An 18,087-nucleotide genomic window follows, 5' to 3' on the forward strand; every position below is an offset into this window, starting at 1 on the left:
TTTTAAAGATTGTTTAGGCTATTCTGGGTGACTTGGAATTCCCTGTGAATTTTACAGTCAGCTTATCAATTTCTATGAAGAAGTCAGGTGGGATTCAGATAGAGATTGCGTTGAATCTGTACATCAATTTGGGGAATATCACCGTCTTAACGATGCTAAGTCTTCTCATCTGTGAACAGGGGATGTTTTTCCAATTTTTAGATCTTCTTTAGTTTCAGCAATGTTTTGTAGTATTCAGAGTATATATTTTGCACTCCTTTTGTTAACTTTATTCCTAAGGTATTTTATTCTTTTTGGTGCTGTTAGAAATGGAAGTGTCTTCTTAATTTCATTTTCAGATTGTTCATTTAAAGTGTATAGAAATACAATTGATTTTTGTGTGTTGATCTTGTATCTTGCAACTTTACTGAGCTCATTTATTGGTTTTAATGTTTTTTTTTAGTGGATTCCTCAGGATATTCTATATACAAGATGATGTCATCTGCAAATAGAGATCATTTTACTTCTTTTCCTATCTGGATGACTTTTATTTCCTTTTCCTGCCTAATTGCCCTGGCTAGAACTTCCAATACAATATTGAATAAAAGTGTCAAGAGTAGAAATTCTTGTATTTTTCCTGATCTCAGGGGGTAACGTTCAGTCTTGACCAGTAACCATGACTACTACTCATGGATTTTTCATAGATGCCCTTTATTGGATTGAGGAAGTTCCTTTCTATTCCTATTTGTTGTGTGTTTTTATCAAGAAAGGGTGTTGGATTTTGTCAAATGCCTTTTCTGCATCTATTAAGATATGTGACCTTTGTTTTTTATTCTATTGATATGATGTGTTACGTTAAATCATTATTTTAAAGTGCACCCAAGATTTGTTTTAATCAGATGTAGTAAGGTGACAGGTACAGAGACAGCTGCCTTAAAATTCCCAAGAGAAGGGAGCATGCCACACTGCCTTATTGTGGTTTCTGCAGGAAGGAGTGGGCAGAGCATGGTAGGTAAGTTTGAGCAATCTTAGGATGGGATAGTGTGAGCGATTTCAGTGGGCTCTGGGCTGTAGGGTGCTCTCATCGTCAGGTACCTGGTCGTGGCTGATTTAGGGCAGGGAAAGTATTGGCTTGGTGGAGGAGTTAAATAAAGGAGGCGTTTGTGAAATGGACTTTGGATTGGTTGGTTCGCGTGAAAGGCAAGTTGTTTACTATCTCTAGGAATTCAATATCCCTAGGAGGGCCATCTCCTGTTCCCAGGTCAAAGCATCATAAAATATAGAGGGAAAAAAACATGATTAATACAGTCATTTTCCAATGTTGAGCCAACCTTGCAGGCCTAGGATAAATCCCATTTGGTCATGGTATATAACTTCTTAAAATATGTCTGTTGCTGGATTCAGTTTGCTAATAATTTGTTGAGGATTCTTGTATCCATATTCATAAGAGATATTGGTCTGTGGTTTTATTTTCTTTTGATGTCTTTGTCTGGATTTGGTATCAGGGTAATACTGGCTTCATAAAAATAAGTTGGGGAGTGTTCCCTCTTTTTCGGAAGAGTTTATGAAGAATTGGTATCAGTTCTATAAGTTTTTGGTAGAATTCAGCAATCACGCCATCCAGACTTTTCTTTGTGCATAGTTCTTTCCTTCCTTCCTTCCTTCCTTCCTTCTTCCTTCCTTCTTCCTTCCTTCCTCCCCCCCTCCCTCTACTACTACAATCTCTTTACTTGTTATCGGTCTATTCAGGTTGTCTGTTTCCTCTTGAGTCAGTCAGAGTAGTTCGCGTCTTTCTAAGAATTTGTCCGTTCATCTAAATTATCTAATTTGTTGGTACTCAGTTACTCGTAGTATTCCTTTATAATCCTTCCTTTGCTTCTTTAATCATAGTTTCCTTTAGTTCTGTGAATATGTTCATAAAGATTTAAAGTCTTTTTCCAGCACTTGGTCACTCTCAAGGATAGTTTCTGTTGCCTGCTTTTTTCCAGTGTGTGGGTCTTACTTTCCTGTTTCTTTGCATGCCTCATAATTTTTTACTGAAAATTGGTCATTTTAGATATATTGTAGCAAGTCTGGGTACTGCTCCCCCACCCCTCCGTAGTTTATTATTGTTATTTGCATAGTTGTTTGCTTAGTGACTGGCCGGATTATTTTAGTGAAGTCTGTCCCAGCCCCACCCCTGCCTTTGTTGTTGCTCCTCAGGAAGGCACAGCTTTGGGGATGCCCTGGGCAACCTGGATAGCAGTGGTCTCGGTAGGGCTCCCTTCCTCTCTTGACCACACCAAGCTGTGAAACTCCACTCATTGCTTGCTCATTGCTCAGTTCTCTACAAACTAGTTCAGTCAAATTCTGATTCCTTTGAAAGGAATAGTTTCTGAGATCAGTGATACTTTTTCTGACCCCAGGTGGGTTCCTCCCAGCTATCTTATTCCCCGGTCTCCCCCTTGCAAACTAGAGGGCTTGTAATTTAAGCTGTATCTTGGTTCTCCCAGTTGCCTTTCAACACAACCTTCCCTTTTTTTTTTTTTGAGGAAGATCAGCCCTGAGCTAACTGCTGCCAATCCGCCTCTCCTCTTTTTGCTGAGGAAGACTGGCCCTGAGCTAACATCGTTGTCCATCTTCCTCCCCTTTATATATGGGACACCTACCACAGCATGGCTTTTGCCAAGCGGTGTCATGTCCATACCCGGTATCCGAACCAGTGAACCCCAGGCCGCTGAAGCAGAACGTGCGCACTTAACCACTGTGCCACCAGGCCGGCCCCCACAACCTCCTCTTTCTTGAGAGTGCCCTTAGGACTGGATTTCCCTAAGGGGGCAAATGCAGTCCGTTCCTTTGGGAAGAGACCAGGTGCTGTCCCTTCAGGTAAAATCTATAAGCCAGGGCTCTGGATTCAGGGTTGGGGACAGTGGCAAGCTGCTCTCTGAGTGACATCCCTGCTCCAGAAGCCCAGCATTTGGTGAATGTGAACAGCAGCCTGAGATCCTCTCAGCTTGTCTCTCCTGGCATGCGACCACCACCTCATGTGGGGCAAGGAGGATCAACACCCCAGTATTCTCAGCATAATGCCACCAAAGTGAGCCTCCGTTCCATGAGTGGGAACTGGGTAGAAGAGGGAACCCCAACCTCTCCCCCACACTCTCCTGGGACTGAGCCTCAATAACAGGTAGATGGAGGCGGCATGAGAAATGCTGGTATCTTGCTCCTCCCAGGAAGAAAGTCCTCCCGCTGGGACTGGGGAGAGAGGGAGCCCTGGGTTCTGGCTCCAGTGGTCTCCACCTTGCTGAGCCAGCAGGGGAGAATGGGAATGAGGAGGAGGGTGGGAATGGTCGTGCTTCAAATACCACAGATTCTCCTTTTGTTACTGAAACCAAAGTGGGTTCCCTCCCGGTGAGTTGAATCAGACTCTCCATCAGAAGCAGTCGTCACACAAAGTGAGGTATGTCTGCAGCAAGTAGGCCATGAGGAGTCATTTTCAAAGTTGTGGCTCTCCAAGCAAAGGGAAGCAGGGACATTTATTTTGGATGGAGAATGAATATTCAAAAGGGAGAGGAGGGTATCCTCTTGCGCAGGCTCAGGTGGAAACATGCTTCCGCGTACACTGCAGGTTATGGTAACAAGGCCTAAGCTCCTCCTGGAGAGATCTTAGCATTAGAAATAAGGGCAACGTCATAGGTGTAGCTCTTGTGTGAGGCCTGGTCTGGTTCAGGGTGGTTGGTGATTTCATCTCCTTAACATGACAAAAGGAAAAAGAACAATTTGGAAAAACAATTAACTTCTTCTGAACCCACCCTCGAGTTCCTCAGGGCAATTAGTTTGGTGACAAAATCCCTTCTCTAGTTTTCTCCTGCTCCTCTTTCTTGAAGGGCACAGGTCAAAGGTCCATCTTCTGTAACTGCTTCCTGCTGGGTAGACATATTGTCATAGGGACCAGCAGAGGAGCAGAATTTCCAGCTAATCTCAAGTAGGTTTGTGGGTCACACAGGAATGGCCGCAAGGTGTTCTAACAACCATGGGTAATTTTATAGCCTCGGTGCCTGTAGTGTTTGTTTAGGATCTGGGCATGCTATCCTTCCCTCCCCTCCAGATTCCACCAGCTCCTTTATAGTCTAGATACTGGGTTGCCCGTTCTTCTCTGATGGACCTAGTCTTGCTACCCAGGAACATGCAACCTCTTTGTAAGCATACCATGCCTAAGTGGTATGGGGTTGGCTGGGGCTCAGGCCAGAGCCTGGGGAGGATAGCCATTCAAAGGTTGACAGGTCATTGGGATTATTTTATCTTTATGTTGTTGCTGAAGCAAGAGTTTCAAGTCAGAGAGTAGTTTGCAGGAAAATTCAGCATCATCGATTGTCTTTGATGATCTCTTGATGTTCAGGCATGGGCATGTTTTTCACCTGTGTGTGGTAGATCCAAGGGGTGGCTCCTTCCAATTTTAGAGAAGAGTGAGTGATCAGTAACACCAAGTGAGACCCTACCCAAATAGGATTTAGCTGATCTTGGGGTGAACCGCTTTTCCAAGTTTTAAGATGGACCCAATCTCCCAGCTCATATGGTTGGAGTTTGACCTCCCTAGGCAAGGGAAGACAGAAGTTCCCGTATTTATTGAGTGCATCTACCATTTGCTCAGATTCATTAGGTGTTTGATTTCCATAGAAACCTCTGGGTCTGGGTTTGTGAGCAAATCTGTGTCTTTATGGAATGGCTTCCCATAGGTCATTTCAAAGGGGCCAAGTGGGGCCGGCTCCATGGCCAAGTGGTTAAGTTCGCATGCTCTGCTGCGGCGGCCCAGGGTTCGGATCCTGGGCGTGGACATGGCACTGCTCATCAGGCCATGTTGAGGTGGCGTCCCACATCCCACGACTAGAAGGACGTGCAACTAAGATATACAACTGTGTACAGGGGGGGTTTGGGGAGATAAAAGCAGAAAGAAAAAAAAAAAGATTGGCAACAGTTGTTACCCAGGTGCCAATCTTTAAAAAAAAAAAAAGGGGGCCAAGCTTCAGTTTGCCTTTTGGAGGTGCCCTTATCTGAGGGCTATTGGCAGTAAATTTAGCCATTTTTCCCTACGTCTCTTGGCACAATTTAGCCACGGTTTTCTTTAAAGTTTGATTGGACCGCTCAGGTTTTCCAGACGATTGTGGTCTCCAGGCAGCTTGTAGCCTCCATTTAATTTTTAAAACTCTGGCTACTTCAGAGTTTCTTATTCTTTTTTGGGTTCATGATAGTTTTCATCATTGTGAAATTTCAGTTGTACATTATTTCTTGTCCGTCACCACATACCTGCTCCCCTTCACGCCCTGTGCCCACCCCCACCCCCCTTCCCCTGGTAACCACTGAACTGTTCTCTTTGTCCGTGTGTTTGTTTGTCTTCCACATATGAGTGAAATCATATGGGTTTGTCTTTCTCAGTCTGGCTTATTTGACTTAGCATGATACCCTGCAGGTCCATCCGTGTTGTTGTAAACGGGATGATTTTGTCTTTTTTTATGACTGAGTAGTATTTCATTGTATATATATATATACACCACACCTTCTTTGTCTAATCATCCATGATGGGCACTTGGGTTGCTTCCATGTCTTGGCTATTGTAAATAGTGCTGCAGTGAACATAGGGGTGTATATGTTACTTTGGATTGTTGATTTCAAGTTGTTTGGGTAGATACCCAGTAGTGGGATAGCTGGGTCATATGGCAGTTCTATTTTTAGTTTCTTGAGGAATCTCCATGCTGTTTCCCATAGTGGCGGAACCAGTTTGCACTCCCACCAGCAGTGGATGGGGGTTCCCTTCTCTCCACACCCTCTCCAACATTTGTTATATTTAGTCTTAGTCATTGTAGCCATTTTAACAGGCGTAAGGTGGTATCTTAGTGTAGTTTTGATTTGCATTTCCCTGATGATTAGTGATGTTGAACATCTTTTCACGTGTTTATTGGCCATCTGTATATCTTCTTTGGAAAAATGTCCGTTCATATCCTCTGCCCATGTTTTGATCAGGCTGTCAGTTGTGTGAGTTCCTTATATATTATGGAGATTAACCGCTTATCAGATATATGATTTGCAAATATTTTCTCCCAATTGGTAGGTTGTCTTTTTGTTTTGATCCTACTTTCTTTTGCCTTGCAGAAGCTCTTTAGTCTGACGAAGTCCCACTTGTTTATTTTTTCCTTTGCTTCCCTCGTCTGAGAAGACATGGTATTCAAAAAGATCCTTTTAAGTTCGACGTCACAGAGTGTACTATATTATCTTCCAGGAGTTTTATGGTTTCAGGACTTATCTTCAAGTTTTTAATCCATTTTTAGTTTATTTTTCTGTATGGCCTGAGATAGTGGTCTACTTTCATTCCTTTGCAAGTGGTTGTCCAGATTTCCCAGCATCGTTTATTGAAGAGACTATCTTTTCTCCATTGTTCTTGGCTCCTTTGTCGAAGATTAGCTGTCCATAGATGTGTGGTTTTATTTCTGGGCTTTCAGTTCTGTTCCACTGATCTGTGTGCCTCTTTTTGTATCAGTACCATGCTGTTTTGATCACTATGGCTTTGTAGTACATTTTGAAGTCAGGGATTGTGATGCCTCCAGCTGTGTTCTTTTTTCTCAGGATTGCTTTAGCAATTCGGGGTCTTTGGTTACCCCATATGAATTTTAGGATTCTTTGTTCTATTTCTGTGAAGAATGTCATTGGGATTCTGACTGGGATTGTGTTGAATCTGTAGATTGTTTTGGGTAGTATGGACATTTTAACTGTGTTTATTCTTCCGATCCACGTGCATGGAATCTCTTTCCATTTCTTTATGTCATCATCTATTTTTTTCAATAATGTCTTATAGTTTTCATTGTATAAGTCCTCCATCTCCTTAGTTAAATTTATTCCTAGATATTTTATTCTTTTTGCTGCAATTGTAATGGAATTGTACTCTTGAGTTCTCTTTCTGTAAGTTTGTTATTAGAGTATAGAAATGCAACCGATTTTCCTAAGTTGATTTTGTACCTTGCAACTTTACTGTAATTGTTAATTATTTCTAACGGTTTTCCAATGGATTCTTTAGGGTTTTCTATATATAGGATTATGTCGTCTGCAAACAGGGAGAGTTTCACTTCTTCCCTCCCTATTTGGATTCCTTTTATTCCTTTCTCTTGCCTAATTGCTCTGGCCAAAAACTCCAGGACTGTGTTGAATAAGAGTGGTGATAGTGGGCACCCTTGTCTTGTTCTTGTTCTCAGAGGTTCAGTTTTTGCCTTCTGAGTATGATGTTGGCTGTGGGTTTGTCATATATGGCCTTTATTATGTTGAGGTAATTTCCTTCTATCCACATTTTGTTAAGATTTTTTTTTTTATCATAAATGGCTGTTGCATCTTGTCAAATTCTTAACTTCAGAGGTTATTTTCTTTTTTAGAGATTTTATGTTTCCTTCTCCCCAAAGCCCCCCAGTACATAGTTGTATATATTTTAGTTGTGGGTGCCTTCTAGCTGTGGTACCTGGGAAGCTGCCTTGGCATGGCCTGATGAGTGGTGCTAGGTCCACGCCCAGGATTTAAACCAGTGAAACCCTGGGCTGCCGAAGCAGAGCGCTCGAACTTCGGCCACAGGGCCAGCCCAGAGGTTATTTTTGATATAAAGTCAGGCCCATTATCACTCTGAATTGATCTAGGCGACCCAAAACAGGGAATTGTTTTTTTTTTAACAACACTTTTGTTACCTCATTCATTCTTTCTGACCTACAAGGAAAGGCTTCAATCCATCCAGTAAATTTCGCAAACACCAAAAGGTATTTGTATTCCCTGGGGCCGTCCACATGACAGTAAAATCAACTTGCAGTGTCCGCCCATAAAGTTCCCCGAATTCGAGTCACTTTGGCCAGGGGATATGTGGGAGGTCTGGTTTGCACATTATTCTGCTGGCAAGAAACGCATTGTCCAGTTATTTGTTCAATAAATTCCTTTATACCTGGGGTGCTTGTGACCTTCATCAGCCAAAGGTATAGTTCTCTTTTCCATAATGGGTAGAATCATGAGCATTCTTAAGGATCCCCCGAGCTGTTTGTTTGGGGACTTACATCTTCCCTCGTTGGTTGATCATCCAGCCCCTGACTACTGGGGACCACTGGTAACTCTGTGTAGTGGCTTCCCTTACTTCATCAGGGGAATACACTGGTGTCAACGTGTAGAAGGGTAGAGTGGGAATTCATGGCAACTGGAGAAGCTCTGCTGATATAGCAGCCCTTTTTGCAGCTGCAGCTGCCAAGTTATTCCCTTTTATGGCCTCTGAGTGCCCCCCTTTGATGGCCTTTACGATGGACACAGCTACTCCCTTGGGGCCCTGTATCGCTTCTAGCAGGTTGAGGATCTCTGGCCTGTGTTTAATTTCATTACTGCTGCCGTTAAGTCCTCTTTCTTTCCAAATGGCTCCATGAGCGTGAACTACAGAGAAAGCACAGTTAGAGTTCTGCAAACCATGCTTCCTCTGTATTAGGCAATGGTTTGCTCTGGAGATCTCTGCGGCTAGAGTAAACCTGGTCAATCACTTCCAGGCAAGCATGGCTAACCGGCCCATTGAATCAAGGAGCAGGGTAGCTGGGTTTAAGGTATGACAGGGTTTCAAAGAAATCTGAGGGCAATCTAGCAGCATAGCTTGATATTGTAGTATTCTATTCTGGGATAGCCAGAGATGTCCTTTAGTCTCTGGTAGGCTAGAGCCTTGATGGGGGATCCACCGTCATAGGTGGGCCCATCATCAGTTTTTCTGCTTTCTTGATTAAGAGGCAGGTGGCAGCTACAGCTCTCAAGCTTGGGGGCCATCCTTTCACCACAGGGTCTAGCCGCTTTGAGAAATAGGCTACCGCTCTTTTTAGGGGGCCCAACATTTGGGTTAGCACTCCGATAGCTGCTCCCTGTCTTTCGTGAACATAGAGGTCAAATGTTTTGCTCAGGTCTGGTAAGGCTAGTGCAGGCACTTCCATTAGCAAGTTGTTTTTTTCTTTCCTCCCCAAAGCCCCAGTACATAGTTGTATATCCTCATTGTAAGTCCTTCTAGTTCTCTATGTGGAATGCCACCACAACATGGCCTTGGTGAGGATCAAGGGTGCCCCAGGGAGAGAAGCCCAAGGCGTCCTGCGAAACATACTGATCTGTATCATCCTCTGGGAAGCATAGGACTCCTGACCTGATCCGACCTGATTCATATCCAAAGTTATAGGACCACCCGATAACCAGACCCCACCTGCACTGACACCATTTTAATGACTTTTTAAAATGATCTTTCCTTTGTCCAGTAAAAAATAACTCACATACTTATGCCTTATAAATTTAGCCCTACGCTCAACCCATTGCAGCTCTTCACTGCCCATGAATCCCGTCCCCATGCCTGCAGCTCTTCACTGCCCACGGGTCCTGACCTCATGCTGTTCTCTGAATAAAGGAGCACTACTGATGTGGGCTCGGTGAGCCAAGGAGTTGAAAGAAAGGTTTCTTGGACTCTCAAGGTCTGGCAGTAGTGCTCTTTTATTCAGAGAATACCATGGAGCAGCATGGGGACAGGACCCACGGGTAATGAAAAGCTGCAGTGGGTTGAGGGTAGGGCTAAATTTATAAGGCATAGGTATGTGAGTTATTTCTTTACAAGACCAAGGAAAGATCATGAAAAAATCATTAAAATGGGATCGGTGCAGGTGGGGTCTGGTTATCGGGTGGTCCTATACCTTTGGAGAGGAATCAGGTGGGATCAGGTCAGGACTCCTGTGCTTCCAGGGGGATGACAGAGATCAGTATGTAGCGCAGGATGCCTTGGGCTTCTCTCTCTGGGGCAGCCCTGATCCTCATCACTGGTGTATCCTGTAATAGGGCCATAAGCTCAACTCCCCAACTTTTGGGGACTTGGATCTCTGTTTTGTCTTGTCCCCAGCTTATTGAGGTCTCTAACTTAGATAGCACGTACTTCCCTAGAGGGGGACAGGGCATTCTGGTGCATACAGTTTTGATCCTATTTCACAGGTCAAGGGTTCCAGAGACCTTTTGGTCTCTCCTTTTCCTGATACCTGTTTTATGTCACACTTTCCTTTAGAAAGCTTTCTCTTCTGGGGCGTTCAATATGGAGAATGTGGCTCCAATATGGAGCAAGAATTCAACATGTTCTTCTCCTACTGCCAGGGTCACTCAGGGCTCCTACAGCCAACTGGGGAGCCCCACAGCCCCATCACATCTCATCTGTATGCTAACTGATTAGTCCCCAACTTTGTTGGTGGCTTTCTGGTGCTTTGCTGGGAGCCAGAGTCACTAACCCATGTCACCTTCCTTCTCTTCCTCAGGTTACCTTGAGTAGACTGGAGGGCCACAGCTAACAGGGCAGCTTGTGTTTTCATCATGTCTTCTTATTTTATTTTTTTTTTTTGAGGAAGATTAGCCCTGAGCTAACTGCTGCCAATCCTCCTCTTTTTGCTGAGGAAGACTGGCCCTGAGCTAACATCCGTGCCCATCTTCCTCTACTTTATATGTGGGACGCCTACCACAGCATGGCGTGCCAAGCAGTACCACGTCCGCACCCGGGATCTGAACCGGCGAACCCCGGGCCGCGGAGAAGCGGAACGTGTGAACTTAACTGCTGCCCCACCGGGCGGCCCCCATGTCTTCTTTTTCATTCTTAGTTACATCCCGGTTGTTGAACACCCTAAATGCAGCCTCTACTAATTGTGCAAGATTACTATCAGGACCTATGGCCAACTTTTGGAGTTTCCTATGGATGTCTGGAGCACTTTGAGATATGAAATAGGTATTAAGGGGCTGGCCCAGTGGTGCAGCGGTTAAGTGCCCACGTTCCGTTTCGGTGGCCTGGGGTTCACCGGTTCGGATCCTGGGTGCGGACATGGCACTGCTTGGCAAGCCATGCTGTGGTAGGCGTCCCATGTATAAAGTAGAGGAAGATGAGCACGGATGTCAGCTCAGGGCCAGTCTTCCTCAGCAAAAACAGGAGGACTGGCAGCAGTTAGCTCAGGGCTAATCTTCCTCAAAAAAGAAAAAAGAAAAAAAGAAAAGAAATAGGTATTAAGAATCACTGTACTGCCCTGGGCCTGGGGATCCCAGTTTGTGAATCACCTGAGGCAGTCCCACAACCTCTGAAAAAAAGCAGAGGGGTTTTCCTCAGGGCCCTGTTGGACCTCTCTTAATTTAGACCACTTAATGGGTGGCTGGCTTACTATTTGCTATTTGCACGGCTTTCAAAAGCAGACCCCGAAAATGTCCTGGCTTTTCTTGATCATCAAGGTAATTGAGATGACATCCAGGGTCAGTCTCTGACACAGCCTGTTCACTAGGCCTGCGGATGTCCGACCCTGGGTCATGTTCACCCTCTGCTTGTTCTCTACCTTTTAATGGAACAGCTGACTTCTCCTCGGCTGTAAAGAGTGTAGTTGACGGGCTTTGAGTATCTGCCCGGTTGGATCATGTGTGGCGGGTTTATGAACTCTTCTGGGTCCGTCCTCAATCCTTTACTGTGTGCCTTCCAATTACATAGATTAGAGGTAGAAAAGGGGATGTGCACGTTAATAAGTCTCCCCACACTGTCAGGCACCTGTCTTAGGACCTACATCCCACGTTTGTAACTGGTTCCTAATCTCATTGTACTGTCTGGCAGAGGAAGGTGAAGGGTCTTGGTTGTTGGAGAGTCAATTCCCTGTAGAGGGATTGCTTGCTGGTGGTGGCGGGGACAGGAAATGGTTTGGACCTGTTATGGCCTCCGGAGTCCCATGTTTCCCTGATTTGGAGGAGCAGGTCTTCCTCGTAATATGGGAAGTATTTTTGAAGTCTTAGATTCAACCTTCAACCCTTCATTTAGACATAGTGCCATGAAGCACTGGACATAAGGGATTTCTTCCCGTTTCTTGGTTCTTTTGCAAAATAGATCCAGTTGTAGTATGGGGTTAACACTTAGGGGCCCATATTCTGGCCATCTTTCCCCATCTTCCCGTGAATACTGCGGCCAGGCTCAGTTACAGAAAAGCATCATTTGCTCTCGGGTCAATGGGGAGTACCTGAAGGCCTTCTAGCTCTGAAGGGTGCAGCACAAGGGGCTTTCCTCTGGCTTGGAGCTTGCTCCCCTGTATTCTAGCGTCTTTTCTTATGGTCTGTTTCCAACCTCCCAGGAGCAACTTGTAACGGTTAGTGGTGACGCAGACGCCACAAGGTTTTGCCCAGAGGGGGTTTAGCACCCTAATAGCCTGAAACTAGACCCGGGCTGAGTAACTAAATCCTGATAGAGAGGGCAAGGGGAAAAAAAGGACACCTAGGAGTCCAGAAAAGCCAGACTGTGGAAAAACAAGGTTCATTTTGAGTCCTCAACAAAAACAAACAAACACAAAACAGACTCAGCAACTCCAGAGGTGGTTTAACCCCATCTAAGAGGACCCCTCCTCTGATCACAGGTGCAACACAAAGACAGATTCAGTGACTTTGTGGGAGGGTGGGGGGGTGCCTCGAACCCCCACCTCGTCACTCCAGAGGAGACTTGAACCCAGTTAATGACTAGTCAACAGGGATTGCTCCTGTTCGTCAGAACAGAGCAGCACTCCTTCTGGAGTGGCCCGGTCATGCAATCCTTCCAACCAGAGGGAACCCTCACTCCCCTGAGCCAGGCTACCCCCGGATGAGGACTTGAACCTGGAAGCCAGGCTCCAACCAGCAAACTTTGTGAGAAAACTTAAAGAAAGAACTCTTACAGCCATGCTGTGGGCTTGGCGCCCCTCTCCTCCATTGAGAGTGCCCCCAAGCAAAGCACTCAGTGCGGCCACTGGGTCTCCCAAGGGGGCAGCAATGTCAAGCCAGCAGCATAAGCACCACAAAGGGGTAAGCCCCACGTTGGGCACCGGATTTGTTACCAAAACCAAAGTGGGTTCCCTCCTGGTGAGTTAAATCAGACTCTCCACCAGAAGGAGTTGTCTCACAAAGTAAAGTGTACTTGCGGTGTAGGAGAGGAAGACATTTCCTCTACCCTCTCTGGGTTCTTCTGGCCGGAGAATGAATTAAATTCACATAAGAGAGAATAGCAGGAGAAAATTAAACAAAGCTTTATAACATGTATACATGGGAGAGGCAAGCTGAGCAACTCATCAAAATGGCTGAAGCCACCACCTTAAATATCATCTTCAGCTAAAGACAAAGGAGGATGTTGGGGGTGGGGGGAGTCAGTTACAGGAGGTTACCAGACAAGCACAGTAAACAGGAATAAGATTATTATGCAGATCTAAGTCCTTGCATTCTGTATTGATAGGAGTTTCTAGAGATAAGGTCATCTCCTTTCTTCTTCCTGGTAGAGAGGGAGATATCTTTACAGATGGAGATTTCCTTTACAATGTAAATGTTTCTTAACAAAGGGTAAGCAAGTTCCACTCCTCAGAGCCTCCTTCCCTGTCCGAGTTTATTAAAAGTAACCAACCCCAAATAATCCTCATGCCAAAAAGACATATCTTGGGGTGGCCAATTCCCAGCCCCCACAGTGGCAAATAAGAGAAGATGAGGAATCATTTCCGGAGTCATGGTGTCCCCGAACAAAGGGAAGCAGGGACATTTATTTTGGATGGGGAATGAATATTTCAAAGGGAGAAGTAAGTATCCTCTCGCGCAGGCTCAGGTGGAAACATGCTTCCACACACATTGCAGATTATGGTAACAAGGCCTAAGCTCCTCCTGGAGATATCTTAGCATTAGAAATAAGGCAAAGGTCCCAGACTTTAGCTCTCTGGTGAGACTGGGTCTGGTTCAGGGTGATTGATGACTGCATCTCCTTAACATAAGAAAAGGAAAAAAGCCATTTGGAAAAACAGTTAACTTCTTCCGAACCCACCCTTGAGCTCCTCAGGGCAATTAGTCGGTGACACTTTACCAAATTTTGATAGATTTTCTTGAATAGCTATTTCTTTATTGGCTGTTTCCCCTTAGGACAGAGGCTTTACATGGCTGTTTTTTCATTTTCATTTTTTTATTGACAATTTTCACTGGTTTCAGCAGGGCTTAGGACAGTGTTGCTCCTTGTGTTGTCTTGCTGGGAGTGGATCGCCGCCTTCACAGCTGTAGTTTTTGCTATCAGTGTAGCTGGCTGTTAGATGCGCTGTTCTCAGAAAGTTAATACAACTAGAGACAAGCCTTTCAAAAATTCTGAGGGAGCATAAGAGCAACTGTTGTCATAACAGCTGCTGAGAATAACATAATTAGAGAACAACGAGAATGAATGGTAAGTTCCTGGCTTAATTTCTTACTAGGCATAAAGACTTGCAAAACAATTGGATGCCAGAGAAAAGCGATATTGATTGACTCTGAATTTGTGATTTGACTGTAGAGAGAGAAGAATTCTGGGAGCAAGTGTGTGATTTCCATGCATTCTGGGACCACCACCACTATACAAGACCCTAAGAATCCAGAGCATGTGAAGACATTTACTTTTGACCTGGCCTATTGGTCTCACAGTGGATTTCAAATGGATAAAGATGGTGTGTTTATTTCAGCTGATCCTAGTGGTAAATTTGCAGGCCAGGTAAATTTCTTTACAATACTACTTCAAGCAACTATTCTTTTTCTTTTTTTATCAAGTGTTAATGGTATAACAGTACAATAATTTGTTATGCAAGCACACTACAATAGATGCTTCCATATTAAAGTCTGATTTTAAATTTATCCCTTTTTCATGCTAAACATGAGGTCTAAAAGTGCAACTATTGCCTATATAATTTTTTAGACACTCAAATCAGTTGATTTCCCAAAGTACTGACATTTTGAAAAAGGAATGTCAGTGAAGTCAATTATATTTTGTCTCTCTGAGACAAGCAAAATAAGAAAACTTGTGAGGCACTCAGCATTTGGGAACTTGTGTTTATCGAATATTTGTCAGGTGCCATCCACTGTTCTGCCTTAAAGTTGCTCACGAATTGGTGTGGGGAGACAGCCAAATAAGTGCATTCAAATGTTACACATTCTGTGATAAGAATATGTATGGAATACAATGGGGTACAAAGGAGACGTGGTCATTTCAATGACCCTTAAGCTTCTTAGATCTGTGGGTTTATAGTTTTCATCAAATTTGGCAAAATTTCAACCATCATTTCTTCAAGTATTTTTTGTTCCCCCCATTCCTTCTGTGACTCCAATGACCTGTGTGCTTAGATGACCCCACTGGTCCCTGAGGCTCTGATCATCCCCCCAACGCTTTCTCTCTGTTCTCCTTGTCTGCCTGCTTGCCTCTAAAAGATCAGCCCAAAGATTATAACCTTATTAAACCACCCCTAAAAATACCCTCTGCCAATATTTCTGACTTCACAAACTCACTGAAAGGATCTCATGGACCCCAGAATGCACTTTCAGAACCTCCATCCTAGAACTATAATAAAAAACATCAATCAAACAGAATATAACTAATGAGTCAATTGAGGGAAACGGAATTATGAAAAACTCAATCCAAAATATGGCAGGAAAAGAGGGAGAAAAAACCAAAGAGTACACAAGATAAGTAGAATGCAAATAGCAAGATAGTAGATTTAACTGCCAGTTATTATCTCAATTATTATCGAGAGATTATTATCGATTATTATCTCAAATGTAAATAAACATGCCAATTAGACATCAGAGATGATCATATTTGATAGGAAAAGTAGGATCCAACTCTTATCTGTCTATAGAAACCCAATTTAAATATAAATAGATACCTACCATGTAAACACTAAGAAAAAGAAAACCACAGAGGCTATGTTTACATCACACAAAGGAAACTTCAGAACAAGGAAAATTTCATAATGAAAAAGTAATCAATTCATTAAGAAGACATACCATCCTAAATGGGGGATGCACTTAATAACGAACTTCAAAGTACCTAAAGCAGAAACTGATAGAAATTGAAGGAGAAATAGACAAATCTACAACTGTGATTGGTGATTTCATCATCCCTCTCTGAATAATGGATAGAACAAATAACCAAAAATCAATAGTAACATAGAAGACCAGAACAGCACTATCAACCTCATTGACAATTATAGAACACTTCTGCTACCCCAGCCCAACCACAGCAGTACACATTCTCTTCAAATGAACATGGAACTTTCATTATTATAGACCATATTCCAAATCATAAAACTGGTCTCAAAAAATGTAAGATAACTGACATCATACAAAGTATGTTCTCTGACCACAGTGGAATTAAACTAGAAAAATGACAGAAAGATATTAGGAAAATCCACAATTATTTAGAAAATAATAGAGTGCTAAATAATCCATAGGTCAAGAAATAACCAGGGGGCCAGCCTCATGGCCAAGTGGTTAATTTCACGCACTCTTCTTCGGTGGCCCAGGGTTCGCCAGTTCGGATCCTGGGCGTGGACCTACACACCACTCGTCAAGCCATGCTGTGGAGGCATCCCGTGTAGAAGAACTTGAAGCACTTACAGCTAGGATATATGACCAGGCACTGGGGCTTTGGGGAGAGAGAAAAAAAAATAAATAAACCACAAGGGAAATTAGTAAATATTCTGAAGTGAATGAAAATCAAAACATCTATCAAAATTTAGGGGAGGCAGCTAAACCAGGGCTTAGTGGAAATGTTATAGCATTAAATGATTTTTGTTGCAGAAGAAAAATCTCAAATTAACATTCTAGGCATCCACTTAAGAATTTAGAAAAAGAAGCGCAAATTAAACACAAAGCAAGCAGAGGAAGAAATAAGGAAGATAAGAACAGTAATTAATGTAAAACAGTAAAATAGAGAAAAATCAATGAAACCAAAAGCTAGTTCTTTGAAAAGATCAATAAAATTGATAAACCTCTAGCCAAACTGATCAAGGGAAGGAAGATACAAGGTACCAAGATGAGAAATGAAAGAGGGACATTACTGCAGATCCTATAGACCTAAAAAGATAATAAGGGAATATTACGAACAACTTAATGCCAGTAAATTTAACAACACAGATAAAGTGGACATAAGCTATTGAAGTTCACATAAAAAGAAATTGATAACTCAAGTAGCCCTATATCTATTAAAGAAATTGAATTTATAGTTAAAAATCTCCTCACAAAGAAAACTCTATGCCCAGATGCCTTTGCTGTGAATTCTACCAAGGAAAGAAATTTTTTTAAAAATCTTGCAAATGATAGAAGAAGAATATACACTTTTTGAGGCCGCTATTGCACCAAAACCAGCCAAAGATATTACAAAAACACTACAGACCAATATCCCTCATGAACATAGGCACAAAAATTAACAAAATTTTATCAAATAGAATCCCACAATATATTTTTAAAACATCTCTATCAAGTGGGACTTTTCCTGGGAATGTAAGATCGGTTTTAATATTTGAATATCAATGTAATTGATCAAATGAATGGAATACAGGAGGAAAAAAAATACGTGATCATATACAGAGAAAGTATTTGACAAAATCGGACACCCAATCATGATAAAATCTCTCAGCAAACTTAAAATAGGAGAGAGCTTCCTATAAATAGAACTTCCCTAAAATACATACATAACATCACATTTGATGGTGAAACACTAAATGTGTTCCCCTAACGTTGGGAACAAGGCAAGGAGGTCCAATTTCATCATTTCTATACAATATTTACTTCAGGTCCTAGCCAGGGCAATAAGGCAATTAATAGGAAATAAACGATAAGCAGATTGAAAAAGAAAAAGCAAAACTATTTGCAGGTAACATGATCATCTATGTAAAAAACTCTAAGGAATCTACAAAATAAAAGCTACCATAGTTAATAAATGTGTTTGGCAAGGTCAATATACAAAAATTAATAGTATTTCTCTATGCTGGCAGTGAACAACTGGAAGTTGAAATTTAAAAATATTTACAACATCAAAAACATGAAATACTTTAAAGATACATTTAACAAAATATGTGCAAAAGCTGTACACTTTATAGTTTTATAACATTACTGAAAGGAAAACTTAAATGAGTCAGAAGACTGAATATTATTGAGAAGTCAAATTGATCAATAGATTCAAAGCCATCCTAATCAAAATCCCAGCAGTAATTTTTTGTAGAAATATACACTATTTCAATAATTTAAATGGAACTGGAAAGGACTTAGAATAGCCCAAATTATTTTGAAACAGAATAAAGTTGAAGAATT

General features: G+C 42.6%; 1 protein-coding gene across 1 annotated transcript in view; it reads left to right on the forward strand.

Moving 5' to 3' along the window:
• Nucleotides 1-12,777: 12,777 nt before the first annotated feature.
• Nucleotides 12,778-18,087, forward strand: part of LOC106846362 (kinesin-like protein KIF28P) — a 52,110-nt gene continuing 46,800 nt past the window's right edge. The window contains exons 1-2 of the mRNA XM_070501427.1: nucleotides 12,778-12,867; nucleotides 14,300-14,494. Coding sequence (XP_070357528.1) covers nucleotides 12,778-12,867; nucleotides 14,300-14,494 — 285 coding nt within the window. The remainder of the gene's footprint in view (nucleotides 12,868-14,299; nucleotides 14,495-18,087) is intronic.

This window comes from Equus asinus, chromosome 30 (assembly GCF_041296235.1).
Source record: "Equus asinus isolate D_3611 breed Donkey chromosome 30, EquAss-T2T_v2, whole genome shotgun sequence".
Lineage (NCBI taxonomy): Eukaryota > Metazoa > Chordata > Mammalia > Perissodactyla > Equidae > Equus > Equus asinus.